General features: G+C 36.4%; 2 protein-coding genes across 2 annotated transcripts in view; one reads left to right on the top strand and one right to left on the bottom strand.

The window, feature by feature from the left end:
- tnfa (tumor necrosis factor a (TNF superfamily, member 2)) lies at window positions 1-2,103 on the top strand. Its single transcript, XM_067411041.1, has 4 exons — window positions 1-343; window positions 427-454; window positions 554-625; window positions 1,298-2,103. Exons 1-4 carry the CDS (start codon window positions 164-166, stop codon window positions 1,735-1,737), a joined length of 720 nt encoding a protein of 239 aa, XP_067267142.1. The 5' UTR covers window positions 1-163; the 3' UTR covers window positions 1,738-2,103.
- A 9,762-nt stretch (window positions 2,104-11,865) lies between these two features.
- Window positions 11,866-20,881, bottom strand: part of gabbr1b (gamma-aminobutyric acid (GABA) B receptor, 1b) — a 94,447-nt gene continuing 85,431 nt past the window's right edge. The window contains exons 20-23 of the mRNA XM_067411679.1: window positions 18,459-18,586; window positions 14,984-15,112; window positions 13,433-13,576; window positions 11,866-12,499 (exon numbers count right to left, since the gene is read on the bottom strand). Of these exons, the coding sequence (XP_067267780.1) occupies window positions 12,215-12,499; window positions 13,433-13,576; window positions 14,984-15,112; window positions 18,459-18,586 (686 nt within the window). The 3' untranslated portion in view covers window positions 11,866-12,214. The remainder of the gene's footprint in view (window positions 12,500-13,432; window positions 13,577-14,983; window positions 15,113-18,458; window positions 18,587-20,881) is intronic.

Here is a 20,881-nt window from a genome sequence, read left to right as displayed (position 1 = left end):
AATGAAGAACCAGGATATTCAGAACACAACAGTGACAGAACGACAAAGCACTGTTATAAACTGCACTGAGGACACTTTACAGAACCTTTTAAACAGCATTTTGACAGCATCTGCATTTGTACATATAGTTTAACTTAAGCTTTCAGAGGAAAAACACACAGTAATGATGGAGCATGCCAGTCAGGTAGTGTTGGATGTTGAAGATGGAACGCTGCTCTTACCGAGGGTGATGGTGTCGAGGAGGAAATCTGGCTCTTCAAAGTCAGGAGTGTGGCGGGTTTGTGGGGCTCTTCTTTCAGTGGCCCTGTGTGCTGCCGCTGCTGTCTGCTTCACGCTCAACAAGGTCAGAATCCTGATCCGCACACATCACATTAACATAATTGTATTATTAGATGTGTAATCATGTGTCTCTTGTTCTCTTTATAGTCTCAGAGTAATCAGGAAAGTACAACTGGTAAGTTCAGACACTTAGTTTCAGATCCTCTTTGTTCCATTCATACCGGCTTATTTTATTTTCTGTGAAACTAAACAATTTTGTGTCTTTCCCCATCAGGGCTCAAGCTTACAATGAGAGATCATTTTTCAAAAGCAAATTTCACTTCCAAGGCAGCCATCCATTTAACAGGTAGGCTTGATTCCAAAGTGGTAAATGAGCTGGAAATAAATACTGAAAAGTATTTTTTTTTTGCATTATAATATACAATTTAAGTCCAAATACTGTAAAAAAAAAAAAAAATTAGTTGTTGGTTTAACTTAAAAAGTAAGTTACCCAAGTTGCCTTAAAATTTTAAGTTCATTGAAACTAAAAATTTGAGTTGATACAATGAAGGTGATTGGTTTAATCAACAGAAACGCAAAATGGTATGTTATCTGAACCACATTAATTATTGAAGTTAATTTGACAAAAGAATAAAAAAATCAAGAAAATAATTGTTTACAGTGCATACTTTTTGGGGCCAGATGAAGTCTAAAAGGTGTCTGGACTATATGATCTATGAAAATGTAGGATGCGTAGAATATGTGTTTGCATTTCACTCCTATAGAATTTTCTGTGACCGTTGTGTTGCATGGCATGCTTGAAATCGATACAAACTAGACAAAATACGATTACAGTTTATGCAGTTTCACTCACAGCAAAGATTTGTGTGTTGGCTGCCAAAAGCATATTGAAATTAAGAGACATTTAAAAGAACGTAAGATAAGCAATTATGGGCTACTTTGTTGGGTTGCCATTGGATGTCCAATGTAAAATATGCACATGACTTATTCCATGTTTGTTTTTTGTATTCCCTTCTAGGTGCATACGACCCTCAAGTCTCTAATAAAACCCTAGATTGGAGAGTGAACCAGGACCAGGCTTTCTCTTCAGGTGGCTTGAAATTAGTAAACAGGGAGATCATCATTCCTGATGACGGCATTTACTTCGTCTACAGCCAGGTCTCTTTCCACATCAGCTGCACGTCTGACAGGACTGAGGACCAAGACATTGTGCATATGAGCCATTTGGTTTTGCGCTATTCTGATTCCTATGGAGGCTACAAGCCGCTTTTCAGCGCTATCCGCTCCGCCTGTGTGCACGCGTCTGACAGTGACGATCTGTCGTACAACACAATTTATCTTGGTGCGGCCTTCCAATTACAAGCCAGAGACAGACTGCTGACAGAGACGACATCTCTACTCCTGCCCCGTGTCGAAAATGAAAACGGAAAGACATTTTTTGGGGTGTTTGCTCTATGAGTATATATGGACATCAGGCAAAACTTGAAAAGTAAGGAAAGAATGGAAACCTGTGGAGAGAAAAGCAATTTCCTGAGCTTCCACTGCAATGACACACACACAAAAAAAGAGACTAGACTGTCTTCTAGCCACTGTTTTATATTAAAACTCTAATTCTATTTCACTTAAGGATCAGAAGCACACATATATATATGGGGGGAAACATGGGCATTTTGTGTTCATTTTTAAAGCTATCCAGGTTATTTATATGTTTCTTAAAATATGAATGTATTTATTGTTAATTATTTATTGTAATATTTATTCAATGAATTTATTTATCTTCTGCACTTGCACTGTACTGAAATTCAAATTTGAATAAATCTAAAAACCGAATGAAATCTCAGCAATCCATTCAATCCATATACTGTACAATCAATCTAATGAAATTCTGATGTGTAATTTGCAGTTTTCCTTTAAAACAGTAGACAATCAGCTATTTGTCTATTTGTAATCAGCTATTTTGATATTAGGCTACTGAGAGCAAAAGGATAAATCGTTGGTTGTGTAGAGGTTGTCCAAAATATCTCTGTTATCTTTTTGTTGTCCCATTTCACTAGATATTGAATGTTATGATACACGGGGCAACTTTTTGAGCAATGTTGGCGGGCGATTTTTCCGAGCGATGTTGCTTGGGCACTTTCTCATTGAGAAAGTAGAAATTTGTTGCCCATTCTCAATGGAAAAGTGCCCAAGCAACTCGGTAACATTGCTCAAAAAGTTGCCCCATGCATCATCACCTTTATATTCAAATTTAGAAAGCGGGGTCCTAGGAAAATTGCATTTCATTTGTGCATTTTGCAAACCCCTCTGCAAGCGTGTTTCCGCTGACATTGTTTCCTCATCACAGACTAGTTTCAGTGAGGGGGAATTCCCTTGAATGCACCATTATGTCAGGCTTCAGGGGATGCACACATAGAGTGGGCATTTTTGTGGTTACTCCAGGCCTATAATTAACCAACCCTGGTCAAGGAGTAGTAAAATCAGTGGGTAACACTTCATAGCGGCATTCATCAGTCATTATCTATTTCCATCTAATATTTGAATAAGAATAAGAGAAAGCACTGATGTTCTGGTGAGATGCTGCTATTAATGAAACTTACACAGTAAGGCCTGTGGGCTTCAAGGCTGCCAGTGAGTGATTAAGAAGATGTTTTTGAGACACAATTCTGTGGAAAAAACTCTTGCTTGAGGCGTTGAGGAATAACGTGTTCATTATGATAGATGTAATTCCCTAATTTGCCTACAGCTATAATCTGCCATTAAATGTCAATCCGCGTTCGTGTTAAAGGTGTTAAATAGGATGTTTCAGTCGACTGAAAAACCAAAGACTTGTTACTAAGCTTTTTGAAATGAGCGCATGCGTAAGAACTAAGGGAACGCCTCCCAAAACTCGTAAACACTCGTATTGGAACATGAGTGTTTACAACCGGCATTCGCTGTGTGTTAGTGGATTCATTATGTCGGACTCACCGCAGGTAACTCATAATCTGCAGTTGTTACTCCTGTCTCCGGACAAAAACATTGCATGCAGCACCTGTGGAGTGTGGAAAGTTACTGGAGCGCGCAGCCGCGCCCGTCTCTCACAAGGAACGTCACGGCAGTGATTGACAAGCCGATGATCGCGTAAACGATTGGCTGATGTTTTTAAGGCCCTACCTCGTGCACAGATGATGTATATTAATATTATTCCTTTCAGTGCACCTAATAAATAGTTTTTTTATCAGTTAGTAAAGACAGTTTCAAGTAATATTGCAAAAATGTATAAAACAAAACATCCTATTTAGCACCTTTATGTTATAGTAGCTTTACTGTTTATAATAAGGTAGTTGTGTGCTTTAAAAATCATTGGAAGAGTGTTAAAGGAATAGTTCACCCAAAAATGAAAATTCTGTCATCATTTACTCACTCTCAAGTTTTTCCAAATCTGTATACATTTCTGTAAGAAACATTCTGCAAGAATGTTTGTAACCAAGCAGATCTCGCCCCCCATTTACTACGATAGTAGGAAAAAAATACTAGTCAATGTGGGGAGAACTATCCCTTTGTGTAAATGCTGCTTTTTAGCTAAAACTTTTTCATAAATCTCAGGTCAAGGCAAGTTGTCACATGTGTTTTATGTTTATCCAGTTCATTAATTACACTATTTCTCAATGATTTGATATTTTTGTGCAGTGCATTTTTACTTCTTTTTTTCCCCATTTTTGTTTTATTGGTCATTTGTGATTCATTCTGTGTTCTGCTAAAAAGTCATTAAATAGGCTAAAGCAGATAATGATTTATGTTGTGGAAGATAACTTTTTATTTGAGAGTTTATAGAGATGTATAAAAAAAAAGCATTCTCAAATCATTGTCAATAAACAGCTGGTTACTATTAGCAACCTACCTATATATAGATCACAGTATGACTTATCTATGTATGAAAGCTTAGTGTATGTTCACTGATCTTTTTTTCCTAAGCAATAATGATGTAAAAGTTCAACAGCTTCTTATAGCCAAGACTTCAAAGGGTTAGTTCACCCAAAAATGAAAATTCTGTCATTAATTACTCACCATCATGTCGTTCCACACCTATAAGACCTTCATTCATCTTCGGAACACAAATTAAGATATTTTTGATTAAATCCGATGTCTCAGTGAGGCCTGCATTGCCAGCAAGATAATTAACATTTTCAGATGCCTAGAAAGCTACTAAAGATATATTTAAAACAGTTTGTGACTACAGTGGTTCAATCTTAATGTTATGAAGCGACGAGAATACTTTTTGTGTGCCAAAAAACAAAATAACTTTATTTAACAATATCAAGTGATGGGCGATTTGGGCAAAATACTGCTTCTTGAAGCTTTGAAGCTTAACAAATCTTTGGTTTCAAATCAGTGGTTCGGAGCGAGTATCAAACTGCAAAAGTCACGCCCCCCCCCCCCCCCCCCAGTGATGAACCACTGAAATTTTGAAACACATGATGTAAGGAAGCCTCATTTACTGAAATCAGTTTGATTCACGCTCCGAACCACTGATTCGAAACAAAAGATTCGTAAAGCTTCGAAGCTTCATGAAGCAGTGTTTTGAAATCGCCCATCACTAGATATTGTTGAATAAAGTCATTATTTGGCTTTTTTTTGCCGCACAAAAAGTATTCTCATCGTTTCATAACATTTAAGATCACTTTTTCACACATTTACTAGTTTCTACATGGTGAATGGCACATAGTGAACTATAGAGGATAGGGAATGATTCAGAGGATAGGGAATGATTCAGACAGTGTGAATATGTTTCTCCATTGACGTGAATGAAGTCCGTTTGTCACGTAAAAAGCCGCAGCGCAAGAACAGTCTGCCCTGGTCCAGGGACATGAGAGTGTCACAGAGTGGATCATAATGCGCGAGGCAGCGCAGACCACAAAGGTATCTGATTCGGACCCATTTGAATTCTGCACAGAATGCTGTGTTATAAAGTGATGTGGAGGAGATTAGAAGGAAAGTAAAGCTTTACCGAGCTCAGCGGCTCTGGCCGAGCTGTGGTATAAACGAAACGCTATTGGCTATTTTAAAAAGGGGCGGGGCTGTCTGATATATCATTGTTATATATTCTTGTTTCAGTGGACATTACATCAACACATTGAATAATGCTGCACGTTCCAAGACACTTCAGTGGGCGTTTAAAGGTGCCCTCGAATGAAAAATTGAATTTATATTGGCATAGTTAAATAACAAGAGTTCAGTACATGGAAATGACATACAGTGAGTCTCAAACTCCATTTTTTCCTCCTTCTTAAATAAATCTCATTTGTTTAAAAGACCTCCGAAGAACAGGCGAATCTCAACATAACACCGACTGTTACGTAACAGTCGGGGTGTACGCCCCCAATATTTGCATATGCCAGCCCATGTTCCCAACATTATGAAAGGCATTAGACAAGGAACGCCAGTAACGTCTGGATCTGCACAGGTGAATCATCAGACTAGGTAAGCAAACAAGGACAATAGTGAAAAATGGCAGATGGAGCAATAATAACTGACATGATCCATGATATCATGATATTTTTAGTGATGTTTGTAAATTGTCTTTCTAAATGTTTCGTTAGCATGTTGCTAATGTTGTTAAATGTGGTTAAAGTTACCATCGTTTCTTACTGTATTCACGGAGACAAGAGCCGTTGCTATTTTCATTTTTAAACACTTGCAGTCTGTATAATTCATAAACAAAACTTAATTCTTTATAAATCTCTCCAACAGTGTAGCATTAGCCGTTAGCCACGGAGCATAGCATCAAATTCATTCAGAATCAAATGTAAACAATATAACAGTATACAATACTCACATAATTCGACGCATGCATCCCGTCACATGAAGAACAGTTTGTAAAGATCCATTTGAGGGTTATATTAGCAGTGTAAACTTTGTTTCTGCACTGTTCAAGGCAAGCGCGAGCTCTGCGGGTGTGGAGCAGGAGAATTAAAGGGCCAGTAGCCCTGAATCGGCTCATTTATAATGATGCCCCAAAAAAGGCAGTTAAAAAAATGAATTAAAAAAAAATCTATGGGGTATTTTGAGCTGAAACTTCACAGACACATTCAGGAGACACCTTAGACTTATATTACATTGTAACGAGGTTAATAGTTGTGGGAAGAAGGAGGCGGGAACCGGCGAACGTTGAACCAAACTTTAATATAAAATAAACAAAGAACAAAACGAAAGTAATGCCGGCAGACCCTCGCGGACGTCTGCCGGCCACACAAACATAATAAAACATAACATAAAGTCCTGGCCTGGTCCTCTCTCGTCCTCCACGGTCGTCGCTCCTCCTTTTATGCTCCCGGAGCTCCTCTGTGAGAGACTCAAGGCCGGTGCGCCTCCCAGGTGATGCTTGTCATCACTTGCGTCACCGGCCTCGCGCCGTTCCCTCACGGCTCTCGCCCGCCCTGGTCGCCACATACATCTTTTAAAAAAAAGTTCTAGGGCACCTTTAAACATTATCTTAATCTTTAAACATTACTGTAGTATGTAAATCTGTAACATTAAGTCTGCTTTGACCAAATATGTTTTGTAATTAACTGGAACATTGATGGACATTTCCAAGTGCATTCCATCACTTTGACAGACAATAAATAATGTATTTCCATGCTTTAGACACTCTGTCAATATGCTAAATAAGGATTTGAAGTAAGAAAAGGGAGAAAAATATGTTTTAAAGTCCTATGTGAGTGAGAATTTGGGAGAAAAGGGGAGATTCTTAGTGCTTTTCTGTGAATTATTCATGGAAAATTGTTCATTAAATCAGGAGAGCAGATCACAAAAGCACAGTGTCTGTTGTCTTTTTCATATTGTTACAGGAGCTCTTGACACAGATATTCTTATTCTTGAAGTCACATTAAAACACCAAGCATTACATTATTTTCCTGACAAATTAAAATACAGCTCATTTAGTCAAGCTGATGGATAAGGATAATTTTTAACACAGATTTAGTATTTGGAATGATTTGTTTTTACCAAAAATGGAAGTGCCACCAGTATTTTAAAATACAGTAGACTCATTTGGTGGTGGAAAGTCATTAAATAATGCTCTAAATATATCTCAGATGTTTAAATGGAAATTGCACCAACTCTGGAAGTCCCCTTTGACCACTATATGCTTCTACTTAAATGCCATCAGATGCCATATCATATTTGTCTATGTTAGTATTCTCATATTCACAGACAGTGGGGAAGGTGGCTAAAGTGCTCCAAAATAATGAACCGACAAGCCTTACACTACCTGAGGATAATAAAGCAATTCCAATTATATAGTAATGTAGCCTCTCTGAGTGCAACGTGACACGTCAAACAGAAAAAAAAACAGATGAACAGTTTTAAAAAATGTAGCAAAAACAATGTCTTTATTTCACCAGACACTAGTCCAATTGCGTTGTACAGAATCTATCATAGTACAAATACAAATATATTTTCACATACGAATACCTTTGACTGTATATACTTCATACTTTGTGCAAGAGAATACATTTATCATGTACATTTAGCATTTACACAATTAACATTTGTGCATAACATTGTCTGCATGAACATCACTATCATGATTATTATTGAACCACCATTTGATGAGAAATGATGAATAAAATATTACATAATAAACACCACGGTGGGGTTTGTTCATGACATTCCCTCAGGATTCCCGGAGAGTCATCCTGTATCAGCGTTTATGTAAATCACCAGAGCACCATTTAGCCAATCACAAGTGCTTATGACACACCAAATCAAAGACATCATGTTGCAGTTCAGTCTCTGTTTCGGAATGGAATACTAGCGCACTGCAAACTGTCAGTACATACTGAATTCTCGGGTTCCACTTTATATTAGGTGGCCTTAACTATGTACTTACATTTAAACTAATCATTTGATACATGCATTTGATCATTTGATTACCTGCATATAATTACATCTGTAATTAGGCCTACATTTATAATTACACTGTTGACCCTTCCCTTACTTAACCCACCCTTAAACTATACTTATACCAAACCTGTCCCTATCCATATCCCACCTCAATAGCAGCAAAAGTGTTTGGCAATATGAACACAATAAGTAAACTGATAGTTAAGGCCACCTAATATAAAGTGGGACCAATTCTGTCTTATTAAAAAACATTATCTCGAACTGTATGCATTATGCAATGCTAAACCTTTCAAGCAGTAGTATGGTACACTGTAGTCACCATTCAGCAAATGGCATCCAGTTATCATGCCATAAATAAATAAGGTTATATTCATTTTAATAGTTTGTATAAAAGCGATGAAGTTTGGGGAGTTTAAAGGATTAGTTCACTTTCAAATTAAAATTTCCTGATAATTTACTCACCCCCATGTCATCCAAGATGTCCATGTCCTTAAAAGAAATTAAGGTTTTTGATGAAAACATTCCATGATTGGCCCCAAACGGTTGAAGGTCAAAATTAAGAGTTTCAGTGCAGCTTCAAAGGGCTTTAAACGATACCAGACGAGGAATAAGGGTCTTATCTAGCGAAACGATCAGTCATTTTCTTAAAAAAAATGAAAATGTATATGTAAAATGTTTATAGACATAATTGATCGCATCACAAGTGCCAGACTGCGATTCTGTATTCTTCAAAAAGCTTACACTGAATGTCCTACACCTTCCCTAATAAACTTACGGAAAAAACGGAACTGGCGCCACGTTCGTTCCGTAAGTTGAATCGGGAAGGTGCAGTACATACAGCTTAGGCTTTTTTCATCATAAACCTTAATTTCTTTTCGACTGAAGAAAGAAGGACATGGACATCTTGGATGGCATGGGGGTGAGTAAATTATCAGGAAATTTTTATTTGAAAGTGGACTAATCCTTTAATATTACCTTAGGTTCATAAAGTGCAACAATGCCAGCTCACTTTTAGCGACCTTTTTCCCATTCATTTTTTTCCCCATAGAGATATTATAAGCCATGAACTAAACCAACCAGTTAAAAGGTTAATCACAACATTATGAATTTTTGATTTGAAGTGTTCGAAAATCACACAAAAAGACTGTGTACTTAATGGTTTCAATAAGGCAAAGAACTACAATCCCAAGAAGCACTGTGAATGACATAATTGAATTAAAAACGATGGAGAAAATCAAACTATTGATTTAAATATGTTGATTTTGTCTACAGAATTTTTTTTTTTACATTTACTGCATCTAAATATTTAAGAAGTTTGAGAGAGCAAGGAGACTGACTATGTTATTTGCAATGCTGCATGGGATTGTAGTTCTTTCCATCATTAAAGTCATTAAGTACACAGTCGTGTGTTCTTTAGGCGATTTACTTGTCGCGATTCTCTGATTGGTCAGTAGAATCATGGGTAATGTAGTTTTTCCACAAGGAATTCTGCTGTTAAGCATGATTCTTTTAAAAATTAGTTGAAATAATGTGCCCTGAAGGCAAAAGATTAACAACCTCGTAGCTCACAGAAGATGTTTCTTTGAAGGTTTGTAGGTCATTGTTAAAAATCAAGAACTATTGAGGTTCAAGTCAAAAGCATTACATTATAGGATACGGTACCCTGACGCATACTGTCCACAGTATAGGGATAGTATGCTAGTATGCTATTCCAAAGACAACCTCTGTTTGTTTACGAAAGCAGCAGAAACATTCCAAGTATTATGAGGTATTAACAGGTCTCTAAAATAATGAGCAATGTGCTATTGTCACAAGCACTTATGAATAGACAAATGACTCTCATAGTTCCTGTAGGGATTTTTTCTGTACATCCTTTCCCTCCAAATGAGAGATTCTTAAATAAAAAAAAAACAGGAATGAGGCAGATGAAATGAATCATTAAAAGCCCGGATTAAACTGAGGAAACTTTGCCGTACAGGCCCCGCTGATGAATCCAAGCCATGCACGCTGAGAAAAAGCAAGAGAGTTACCGAGGGTCACTGTGGCAAACAGACACACAGCTGTTGGGAAAAGCTGCCGTTGAAGACTGTCATTTTAAGGGGCTCTGCAGACAGGAAACTGGCATTATGCATGATGACGAGGTGACTAAGAATTCATTTGAAAAAGAAACATTTCCTCTGTACAGGGTTTAGAAATCATGTATTGTATTGTACAGTAGGGTTTCAGTTTTTGTATCAATCAGGAATGTAACGTGATTTGACTGATGTCTACACAAAGCAGCTGATAAGAGTGCGAATGTGTGCGTTGTAAAGTAAAGTACCGTATTGCACGCTCATCTAAGTTCTGCTTAATGAACTAATTTCCCTTTATCGTTGCTTCGTATCCAAAGCACATGACAAAGATGGCTGCACGATGCATTTTTAATGTTATTTGCATTTCAAAGTAGCAGCATCCTGTGACGGCTCCAATAAGGCAGGTGCCATTTAGAAGCAAACTGCATTAGAATGCTGGGAGATTCAATCTGCAGCTCTCAGCTACACAAGGGATCTAATAAAAACAAAACCCCCAAATCTGTGATGAAATTACATCTCTTCTGTACAAAGCCTTCAAATGCCTTCAACAGCTTGTGACTGCTAATACATTATCCCAGCATGCTCTGGGAGAAAAGCTGGCTATAAGCAAACCAACATCATTTCATTACATCATTGCCGCTTATTGTGAAGCTAGATGTTTTTAATGAAGGAACTGAGTGATTTTTGTCCATGCAAAAATCACCTCAGGTTGGCAGGGCGTTGCTATGTAGTTCCTAAGGTGTTCTGGTTGGTTGCTTACAAAAAAGTCCCTCCTTCAATGTAATTTTATGGGATTTTGCCTGATGAAAATCATAAGTCTGATTACTTAGAAAAGTAATAGCACACCTCTCTTCAACAAGCAACATGATTTGAGGCATCATTTCTGTGATTTAGGATAAAAATCCCTAAAAAAATTCAGTTCAAAATGGGGTAGTGGGCTAATAAACAGGAAGGAAGGAATCTGTTGATGTTGGTCACAAGAAATTTTGTAATACTGTCAGCTGCACGTCAGAATGTTTGAGGTCATGGTGAATTTGGAAAATTTGTAGATGAACAATAGGATATGAAGTATTCAGATGAAAGATAGGAAATGCAGTTCAAGTATGGTGTTAGCAACACCAAGGTCAAGGGCTCGACTCCCAAGGAACACATACTGATAAAATGTAAACTTTTCAACGCATTGTAAAACGCAGTGGATAAAAGCCAAATTAATACATGTGAATGTACCATATTGTTACCACACTGACTAGCTATTGCATATCGACCACTACTGAGAACTGTGGGATATTACTAAGGCTGAGTATTGGCAGCGTCCCCACTATACAATACATATCGCGATACATGTTATAATTCAATATATCACAATAGTCTGTGATATCAAAATTTAATCATGATTGACACTGCACCGAATGAATCGGTCAGTCTCTCTAATGCTTATTTATATGGCCTGACTAAACTGTAGGAAATATGAAAATAAGTAAATAAATAAATATAGGAAATAAGTAATAAAAAAAATGACTGATGCAAGGTAAGAAAGTATCGAAAAAGTGCGGTATTAAAATAATGTTTTATAGAGTCCTAAAACACATGTGATGAGGATTATGGGATCATTTATTATAATCCATGATTTTCTGTAAGGACTATTTTAGCATGTCATTCTTCGTACACAATTTTCCAAGTCAAAATCAGCTGAATGTTACTCATTTGTACGATGTAATGGTTCACAGAATGTGTGGTTTTTTAAATATGGTGACACATCTAATGATGCAATCAAAGCCCGATTCTCAAGCCTCAAGTTTATAACATCCCAAGAATCACAGCAAGTGTCGGAAACAAAAGAAACAAACAAAGAAACGAAGGCCCTCTGCTGGACGAGATGGGGAAAACTCTGGACAATGAATCAAGGTAGCTTATTTTTCTCCCTGCTTTTCACTTCGCTGTGTCCCCGCTTGCATATCATCTCAGGTCCTCTAGCTGACTCACTTGTAGAGGAGCTGCAGACGTCCAGGGTGACAGTTGTTGCGGTTGATCTTGCCGTCGGGCTGGTACAGGGCGGAGGAGTTGGAGAAGGTGGGAGGGAGGGAGTGGTTGTCAGAAGCAGGGAGAGGGTATCCTGGTGGCGGGAGGAGCGATTTGGGATCGTTCTGAGGAGTGGGAAGAGAAGGAGAACTGTGGTTCTGATTGGAGGAGGTGGGACGTTTTCTGGAGCGCAGGGCCTGTCGTTCTGACAGCTGATTTCTCAGCTCTGATACACGTTCCTCTTTCTGTTGGAAAAAAAAAACAAAACATGAAACTAAATGAGAAACTTGGCCTAAAAATATTAAACATATTTAAGCAGATCTGAAAACCACTGAGAAAAGGATGATGAAAGTAAATGTGACAATCTGCTACAGCTCTCATGACATCTATTGTATCAGAACGGATAGGGCCCAATTAGGGCCAAATTTAAAAATGAGCTTCCTTTGAAGCTTGAATTGAAATTTGAATTGGATTGGCCACTTGATCCACAGGATGCTGAACTGGAATGAGGAGGAGGATTTTACTAAATCAATTCAACAATTATACAAATGGGGAATTTCCTTTTAATGTTGTTATTGTTAACTAAAACTAATAAATATTGTTTCTGTAAATTGAAATAAAGCTTAAATAGAATAAAATATGAATATTACATGAAAACTGAAAATATTAGATGGCAACTCTAACTGAAATAAAATACATTTAAATTGAAGCACTAAAATGACTAAAACTACACTGGAATAAATAATGTTTAATATAATTATTAAAGAGAAAAACTATTAAAAATGAAAAGCACATAAAATTACTAAAATGAAAATATTAAAATAAAAGCTTATTCAAAAAAATGAACAAATATAATAGCATATAAACAGTACTAAAATAACACTGTTTCCTTTGCATTTTTTCTATCATGGTCTATAAAATGATAGATAGATAGATAGATAGATAGATAGATAGATAGATAGATAGATAGATAGATAGATAGATAGATAGATAGATAGATAGATAGATAGATAGATAGATAGATAGATAGATAGATAGATAGATAGATAGATAGATAGATAGATAGATAGATATACAATTCTACATCCTGTTGGCTCTATTCAATTCTAAAAATATGTTCAATCCTGGTATCAGACATTCCAAACAGTATGCTGGAGAAAGTGAAGGTGACACAGAACCTCCTGGATGATCTTCTGCAGCTCTTTGTTCTCTCTCTCCAGCTGGCGGGATTTCTCTTCATCGTTGTTGTTTGTGGATGAACCGGTCTTCATGGTCTCCTGCTGGTCCGACTGCCACTCACCACGAGTGATAAGCCTCCGCATCTACACACAAACACACACCACACTAGGTATAACAACAGACCAGATTCATGTTGACAGAATATTAATGTACTGCAAGCTGCACAATACGGTACTGTCTACTATCTGCTAATTATTAAAAATAGAATGCAAACCCATGAGCAGCAGGCAACAATAGAAATAATAATAGTAATAAAAAAAGAAATAAAAATAATACATATAAGAGTGTGCAAATATGAGTTTGATTAAAGTTTGACTGTACTCGATGAGTTATAGGGTCTTTGATTATGTGCAGACCACTAGCCTAGAAAATATAAAAATAATACTAAAATAACACTGTAAATCCCAACGCTCAAAATAATCAAGAGTAGGACAAACCTAAACAAATTAGTTCAGTCAAATTAACTTATGAGTTTTTAGCACTACATTTTTCTTTCAAGTTCACAAAACTGATATATTTTAAGTAAACTGAACTGTTTCAATGTTTTGAGTTTTGTGAACTTATTTCTTTTCATTTAGACATTCTTAAGTTTACCTGAAACTAGGCTGGGATTTCTATTTCCCAGCATGCTTAGCTCATAGCTCTCGAAAGGGAGAGTAAATGCTAAAATTAAGTGTTATATAATGTTTTTTTTTTTTTTTTGTGCAAGATTAATGTTAAGTGGAAGATTTAGTAGTGATTAATGTTTTGTTTTGCTAATTTAGACGAGTTTCTGTTAATGTGGGTTTTTGGAGATTTACCATCATGGTGACAAGTGGTGCATGTGGCTTGGTTTGTTATATGCTGTATATTGCTGCATTTATAACAAGTGCTATTACATGCTATTGCTAACATGTTAGCAAATTACAGAGTAAGCTTTTTCTGAATTTTTAGCTAGCTGTGTTTACACCAATAAATATTTTTACATTGAGGTTATATGACAATTTTAAGTTAAATGTATGAATTAGTGTACTCAAACATTTTAAATTAAGAACAATTAAAATATATGGGTACAAAATAAAAATCTGCCAGTTCTGCTTACTTATACTTATACAAAAACATAATTCTAATGATGGCTGCGCGCTTGTTTCTCTGATGCATAAGGTCTATATAACATAAATGAAAGCTTCCTTTCTTTGTGCATATAACAGCTCTTATTGTTGTATAATGGCAGAGTGCCTTCACTTTCCTCTCTTTCATGTTCCCTTGAGATGTCTAATAACACCTGTCCTCCAATGACACTGATTACACCACATCTCCATAGCATCATCATTCATCGCGCTTTAAGATTTCACGAGCAGACCGCTGAGAGAAGCATATGTCACACATTAACTCGCCTCTTTGATCACTCGTTTCTTTGCTCTAGTTATCCACCATTAATATTCATCACTGTAATACAATATTTACATTAGCACTCCTCCTTGTTTTGAGAAAATTATCTTCTGTGGTACCTTGGGGACGAAGAGGACAACTAGAGTAATGTAGACAGAGAAGATGATGGCCAGCGAGGCAAAGGCGAACGAGGCGTCCTGCTTAGACGATAGAATCATGGTGACAGGAGCGGTAATCATACACAACACCTGAAAGAGAGAGAGAAACAGTTACATATACAGGCGTTTCTTTAACTTTAAATTTTGTTTACATTTGTTTGCCCTTTCACTACATTAATTTGTCTACAGACAAAATCCAAGACAATGCTGTTAACTAAAACTACAATTATTAAAAATAGCTTTCGTTAATGAAATGACCCGAGTTCGAGTCCCGGCTTGCGGTCCTTTCCCGATCCCGTCTCCCACTCTCTTTCCCACTTTGCTTCCTGTCTGAATACTGTCCTATCACAATAAAGGCAAAAACGCCAAAAACTAAATCTTTAAATATTAGATGAAATATTTAAATATTAAATGAAACGCATCCCACCCGCCGCAAAAACATAAAAAATTTAAGTACTAAAATTACTACAACTGAAAATGCAAAATGAAATATATAAAAAAGGTAAAATGCCAAAAATTTACACAAAAATTAAAACTGAAAATACAAAAAAGCTGATAAAATATTAATAAACACTATAATAGCATATATTATAACTAATACTAAAATAACACTGGTTCAACAGTGGATATACTGTACATGCATCAAAAGAGGGTTCTATCATTTTTTTCTGAATTGTTTCTGAGCCAAAAAATATCCCAAATTCTTAAAATATGTATCGTATGACAGAAAAGAGGTGTAAACATGTTTATTATAAGATGGCCTTTGTCCTAATTGTATGAATTCTAAATATTCACTTTTTGCATAATTAGACAAAATATTATGATTAGAAATCTTCCAAATACATTTTTACACAATAAATATTGAAATGGTCATAACATGTAAGAATTTTTATTTTTAAGAATTTTTACATGTAAGGATTTTCAGTATTTATAATGGAAAGTGTGGGACAACATCTAGAAATATTTTCATTAAAGGCTTTTAAAAAGTAGCAACAATAAATGATGAAGGCATTATAATAAGTAACATAACAAGAACATTTTTAACATGATGTTCATATAACAAAATGAAGGAGAAAAAAAACTTATTTTGAAGGCAGAGGTTAGGAGAATAGAAACCAAGGGAGAAAGAAGTGCGAATCAATAAATATTGATCAACAGTCAGTCCTTTCTCACAAAACCAGTAAAATCTCATCCAGGCTAGCAAAAAGAAAATGTTGCCTGGCATCAACAGAGGTGATCTTTATTTGCAGGGTCATTATTTATTTGGACAGGGCAAAAAGTGCAAAGCAGTCTCTTCAAATCGAAGCAGTTTACAGCTGGACTAACAGCAGTAGCCTGCGGCCTTCGCAGAGCACGATTTGAATCACACCACGGCAGAGCATTAATGATGTAAGAAAATCAGCATGGTTTTAGTTTAAAATGCACAGCCATGCTAAATAATGCAAGCACTAAGTGAATCCTCATTCCCTGTCATTAAATGGAAAAGAGCAGCCAGAGCATTATTTTAGATATACCACAGTAGAATAAAAGTCTTGAACCATGTCCTAACAAGACGTGACATGACACAACGACACGGGATAAAACGTATCTTTGCCATGTCTGGATTCTATTTTAGAAACGGTGTCTATGTCTGCAACAGCAACAATGACTATGATTATGTGATATATGATTATGTGAATCTGATTATGTGCTTTATTTAATGTTAAACGCATCTAATTTGAGTTGGAATATCATTTTTCGTGACATTTATAGCCATACTGAAAGTGACAATGGATAATTAACCACAGATCTTGAAAATAAATGAATGGAAACAAGAATGCTCAAACTGAGAACTCAGTGTGAACAAGTGTTTCTATGACAACGTTTATTTTAGTCATTCAGTATGTATTTTTAATAATGTTAAATTAGTGTAATATTTATGAATTTGATTATGTACTTATCCATTTCATTGCGAGTGCAGTGCTCTTGCAGAGAGATTCTGCCCACATATTCCTCTGATTGGCTGTGATTTTTGATTGATTTTGACGCATTTTGTAGTTGTGTTGCGTCTGGTGTGGACAGACAAATTGCTTGTTGTTGGAATCTTATTGCATTGTGTATGGCTAGGACATGATGATATGGCTTTGGAACGACATAAGGATGAGTAAATGGTGACACAATTTACAGTATGTTATTATTTACTCATTCCTCATGTCATTTCAAACCCATATGACTTTTATTTTGTGGAGAAAAACAGATCTTTTATTTTTTCAGATCTTTTTGGGGGCACTATTCTTTTAAACTATGAGTATATATACACACACATATATATATATATATATATATATATATATATATATATTGTGCATTCCATTTCTTGATTTGGGTGTCGAACAAAATGTGAATTCAATAAATCTGTTTCCTGTGAAAGAGGTGAGATCTTATTGTCTTTATTATTGTCCTCCAAGCTGCTGAAATTCAAAAAAGTGATGGAGTTTGTAATGACATGACAGATGGCATCTGCAATCATTTCTTTAGCAGAATGGGCATTCGCTAAGGACCAGGATTTAGTCTGTGACTTGAAAAAAAGAGAGAGAGGGAGAGAAAAGATTAAAATGCAAAATTTGGCCCCTTGCTGATCTGAAGTCTCTCCCTCAATTTGAGCTTAAATTGGGTTCAGTGTATAATGGGTAATCCTTGGAGGCCGAGATGAAGAGAAACACACTGCTTCAAATTAAAAGCCTACAATGAAATAGCTGATTGACAAAAGCTTTGTGCTTCATTTCCAATCAGTCTTTGCCATAGAAAACAGAAAAGGAATTTTTATGGCAAATGAAAAGAGATTCCTGTGTATTTACCCTCTATATTGAGGGTGTTATCAGCGTGGTACGTGCTGCTTTCGTGAGCTGTGGGGCGGCACTGAAATTTTTAAAGTGGAACAGATGAGATGATGTGCAAAAACAAACAACTTTCAACATTACTGAGGGACCGCTTTACTTGAGTTTCCTAACTGCTTTAGAGCTCCAGTCTCGTCAAACTGACATGCAAGCTTATTTCCAATGATGAAGGGAAGCTCTTTTCTCTCCCTTTCCCTGTCCTCTGGAAAGCTCTGCGTCCCTGGACAGCATTCGAGATGGCAGGCTCAGACACTTCACTTCCATCAAATCTAGCAGAGCCACACTGAAGAGCTCCAGGCATCTTCTTCCTGCTTATGATTGTGTTGTGACACACAATAGCTCCAGACGGACGCTGCGTCCGATTAACACGCCAACTCCCAACTAAACTTGAGCAACGAATGGGGAAAAAAACCCTCCGTGGTGCTATTTCAGTCACGTCAACAGAACAGTTCTACCTTTTAATTGGACAACATTTGGGTGACAACTGACATTTCAAATATCACCCAAGGCGCTGCTTAAAATGTCTACAGGGATAAGTTTAAAAAGATGAACAGACTCACAGAGACGTTGTAGATGGCCATCCCAACAGCTCGATGATCGTTTATTTTTTCAGTGGACACAGATTTGGTTTCATAAGCCAGAAAAATACCCAGTAGCAGCAGCAAACCCTTATAGCCATACACGACACCTAAAAGTCAAAAAAAGAGACAAATATAACGAACAGGTATCCCAAATATCCATATTGTTCAATCCCAAATCACTTTAACTCTCACTATTGATGCTGTGGAAACGATTGGGCTGCGCAAACAATGTTGATTTATTTTAGATGATATATAATATACTAATATAATAATATATTTTGTATAAAAAGTGATAGTAACATTGATAATAAATGTTTCTTGAGCAGCAAATCAGCATATTAGAATGATTTCTGAAGGATCACGTGACACTGAAGAATTGAGTAATGTATGTTCAAAATTCAGCTTTGTCATCACAGGAATAAATTACATTTTAAATATATATGTTGTATATTGTAATAATATTTAAAACTGTTTTTAATGTATTTGCAGCCTTAGTGATCATCTTTAACAATCTTACTGACACCAAACTTTTGAAAGGTATTGTAAATTATCAGACTATTTATTAAATCAAGCCAAAGCCTCATCAAGATGATGAATTTTTAAACATTTTTAGAGTGCTTTAAAAATATCTACAACATTGCCAAGCATATTAAATGTATCTTTTGTTTGTTATTACTGGCTGTAGCTTGTTTATTATTTATAGTCACCTTCTTCACTGACCATTAAATCCTCAGTAAACACTGGCGACGTAATGAAGGTCGCAGACAGGGGGTGCAGATTTAATTTAACTGAGTGCTTGCTAAAAACCAGCTCACTCTCAGATTATCATTTCAAGTTCATTTTGATTTGGATGTGACCAAAATGGGGCTATCTGAGAGGGTGAGCTGTTTACTATGTAATTAGTCCATCCATTTCCACTAGTTTGATGCATTCAGGCCGATGCAAACATGATAGGTCGACATTATCACGCTGACGGTGTAATCAATCAGTTACAGGCGCTGCCTGCTCTCATGACTTTTGCCTGTATCTAGCCAGTCATCCCTCACATCCCTCAAAAATTGGTGTAGGATTTAAAGCTGCAGTCCGTAAGATTTGCCTCATTGTCACCATCTCTGTTTGAAACCCGCAAATGCAGTTATTTGCGTTATTATAATCTTTACGTGGGTTGTGCATTGGAACGGCTCCTCAGCGCGGATTAATCTAATGATTGGTGTCAGTCCCCACACCGGTGTGGATACTGTACTTCGGAATCACAGATTCTACGTCTTAGAAGTATGACCAAAATAAAAATGTTATCTGAACAAGTAAGTAACATGTTTGCCACTTTTGTTCTGACCAACTGAGAAAAAAAAGCATTACAATAAATCAGGCTGCCAATGGTGATTAAATCTAACGATCGCTTGGATCACGTCAAACCGTGCAAATTAGTATTATTGTTATACTTTGTTTTCAAATTGTTAATCTTAACAAAATCAGCATTGCGTGTCTACGTGTATTTAGTGTATATTAGCATCCAAAGTCTACGGTTGACTATGGTTGAATCTCCAGTTGTCATTTATGATTGTCGTTTGGACCTTTCTGGTTTACAGTCCGCCATCAAAATGACAAGTTTAATTATTCCAACTGATATAAATGATCCGCCACCTGCAGCGTCCGGGACTCCTCCTTTATGTATACAGATGTGACGTAATGATGCAAAGGCAAACTCGTATTTCCTGCGGAAACCAACCAGTACCACTCAAATAAAAAAAAATAAAAAAACATTATTACAAGTTTGTGTATTGGCTAAGGTAAGGAAATAGTTTTGAACACTGGCTGGTTATAGATTTGCTCAAAAATTAATAGTAAATTTCACAAATAATTACAAAGAAATGGCAAGTACCACACTGAATTGAATGCTAAAATTTAAAGTAGAAAAACCGATATTGTATTTTCTTGTAAATCTTACTCCAATAATATTTGTTTAATTTACAGCTTTGATCTCAATGAGAACATTTGGTTTGGTTCTGTGCAATTCAGTTATTTTCTCATCCAGATGTTGTGAAAGGAAACTGCCTTCCATGCGTCCTTGGACCAAATGTCCCATAAGCCAACCTACGAATGGTTTACTTGGAGTAACTATAAGTATTATGACAGGCCTTTTTACGGGCAGCTGTGCTCATTTCTCAAGGACTCTGCCTGAAGAACATACTGAAGGCTCATTTTAATGACCATAACTGGAAGAGCAAGGCCAGTTCAATTTGTCTCATAAAGGTAGCAATTAATTTGTTTAATTACTTAAACACTTACAAGAAGGAAACACCTGAGGACAGAGGCTGAAGGTCAAAACCACCAGTGTTCCTTCATTAAATCACTTTCACACAGACACAGGCTCATAGGCTTTTTTCAGACAGCAACAATTT

Source organism: Chanodichthys erythropterus, chromosome 15 (genome assembly GCF_024489055.1).
Source record: "Chanodichthys erythropterus isolate Z2021 chromosome 15, ASM2448905v1, whole genome shotgun sequence".
Lineage (NCBI taxonomy): Eukaryota > Metazoa > Chordata > Actinopteri > Cypriniformes > Xenocyprididae > Chanodichthys > Chanodichthys erythropterus.
The sequence above is the reverse complement of the archived record's forward strand: the minus strand, read 5'-3'. Positions and strand labels throughout refer to the sequence as shown.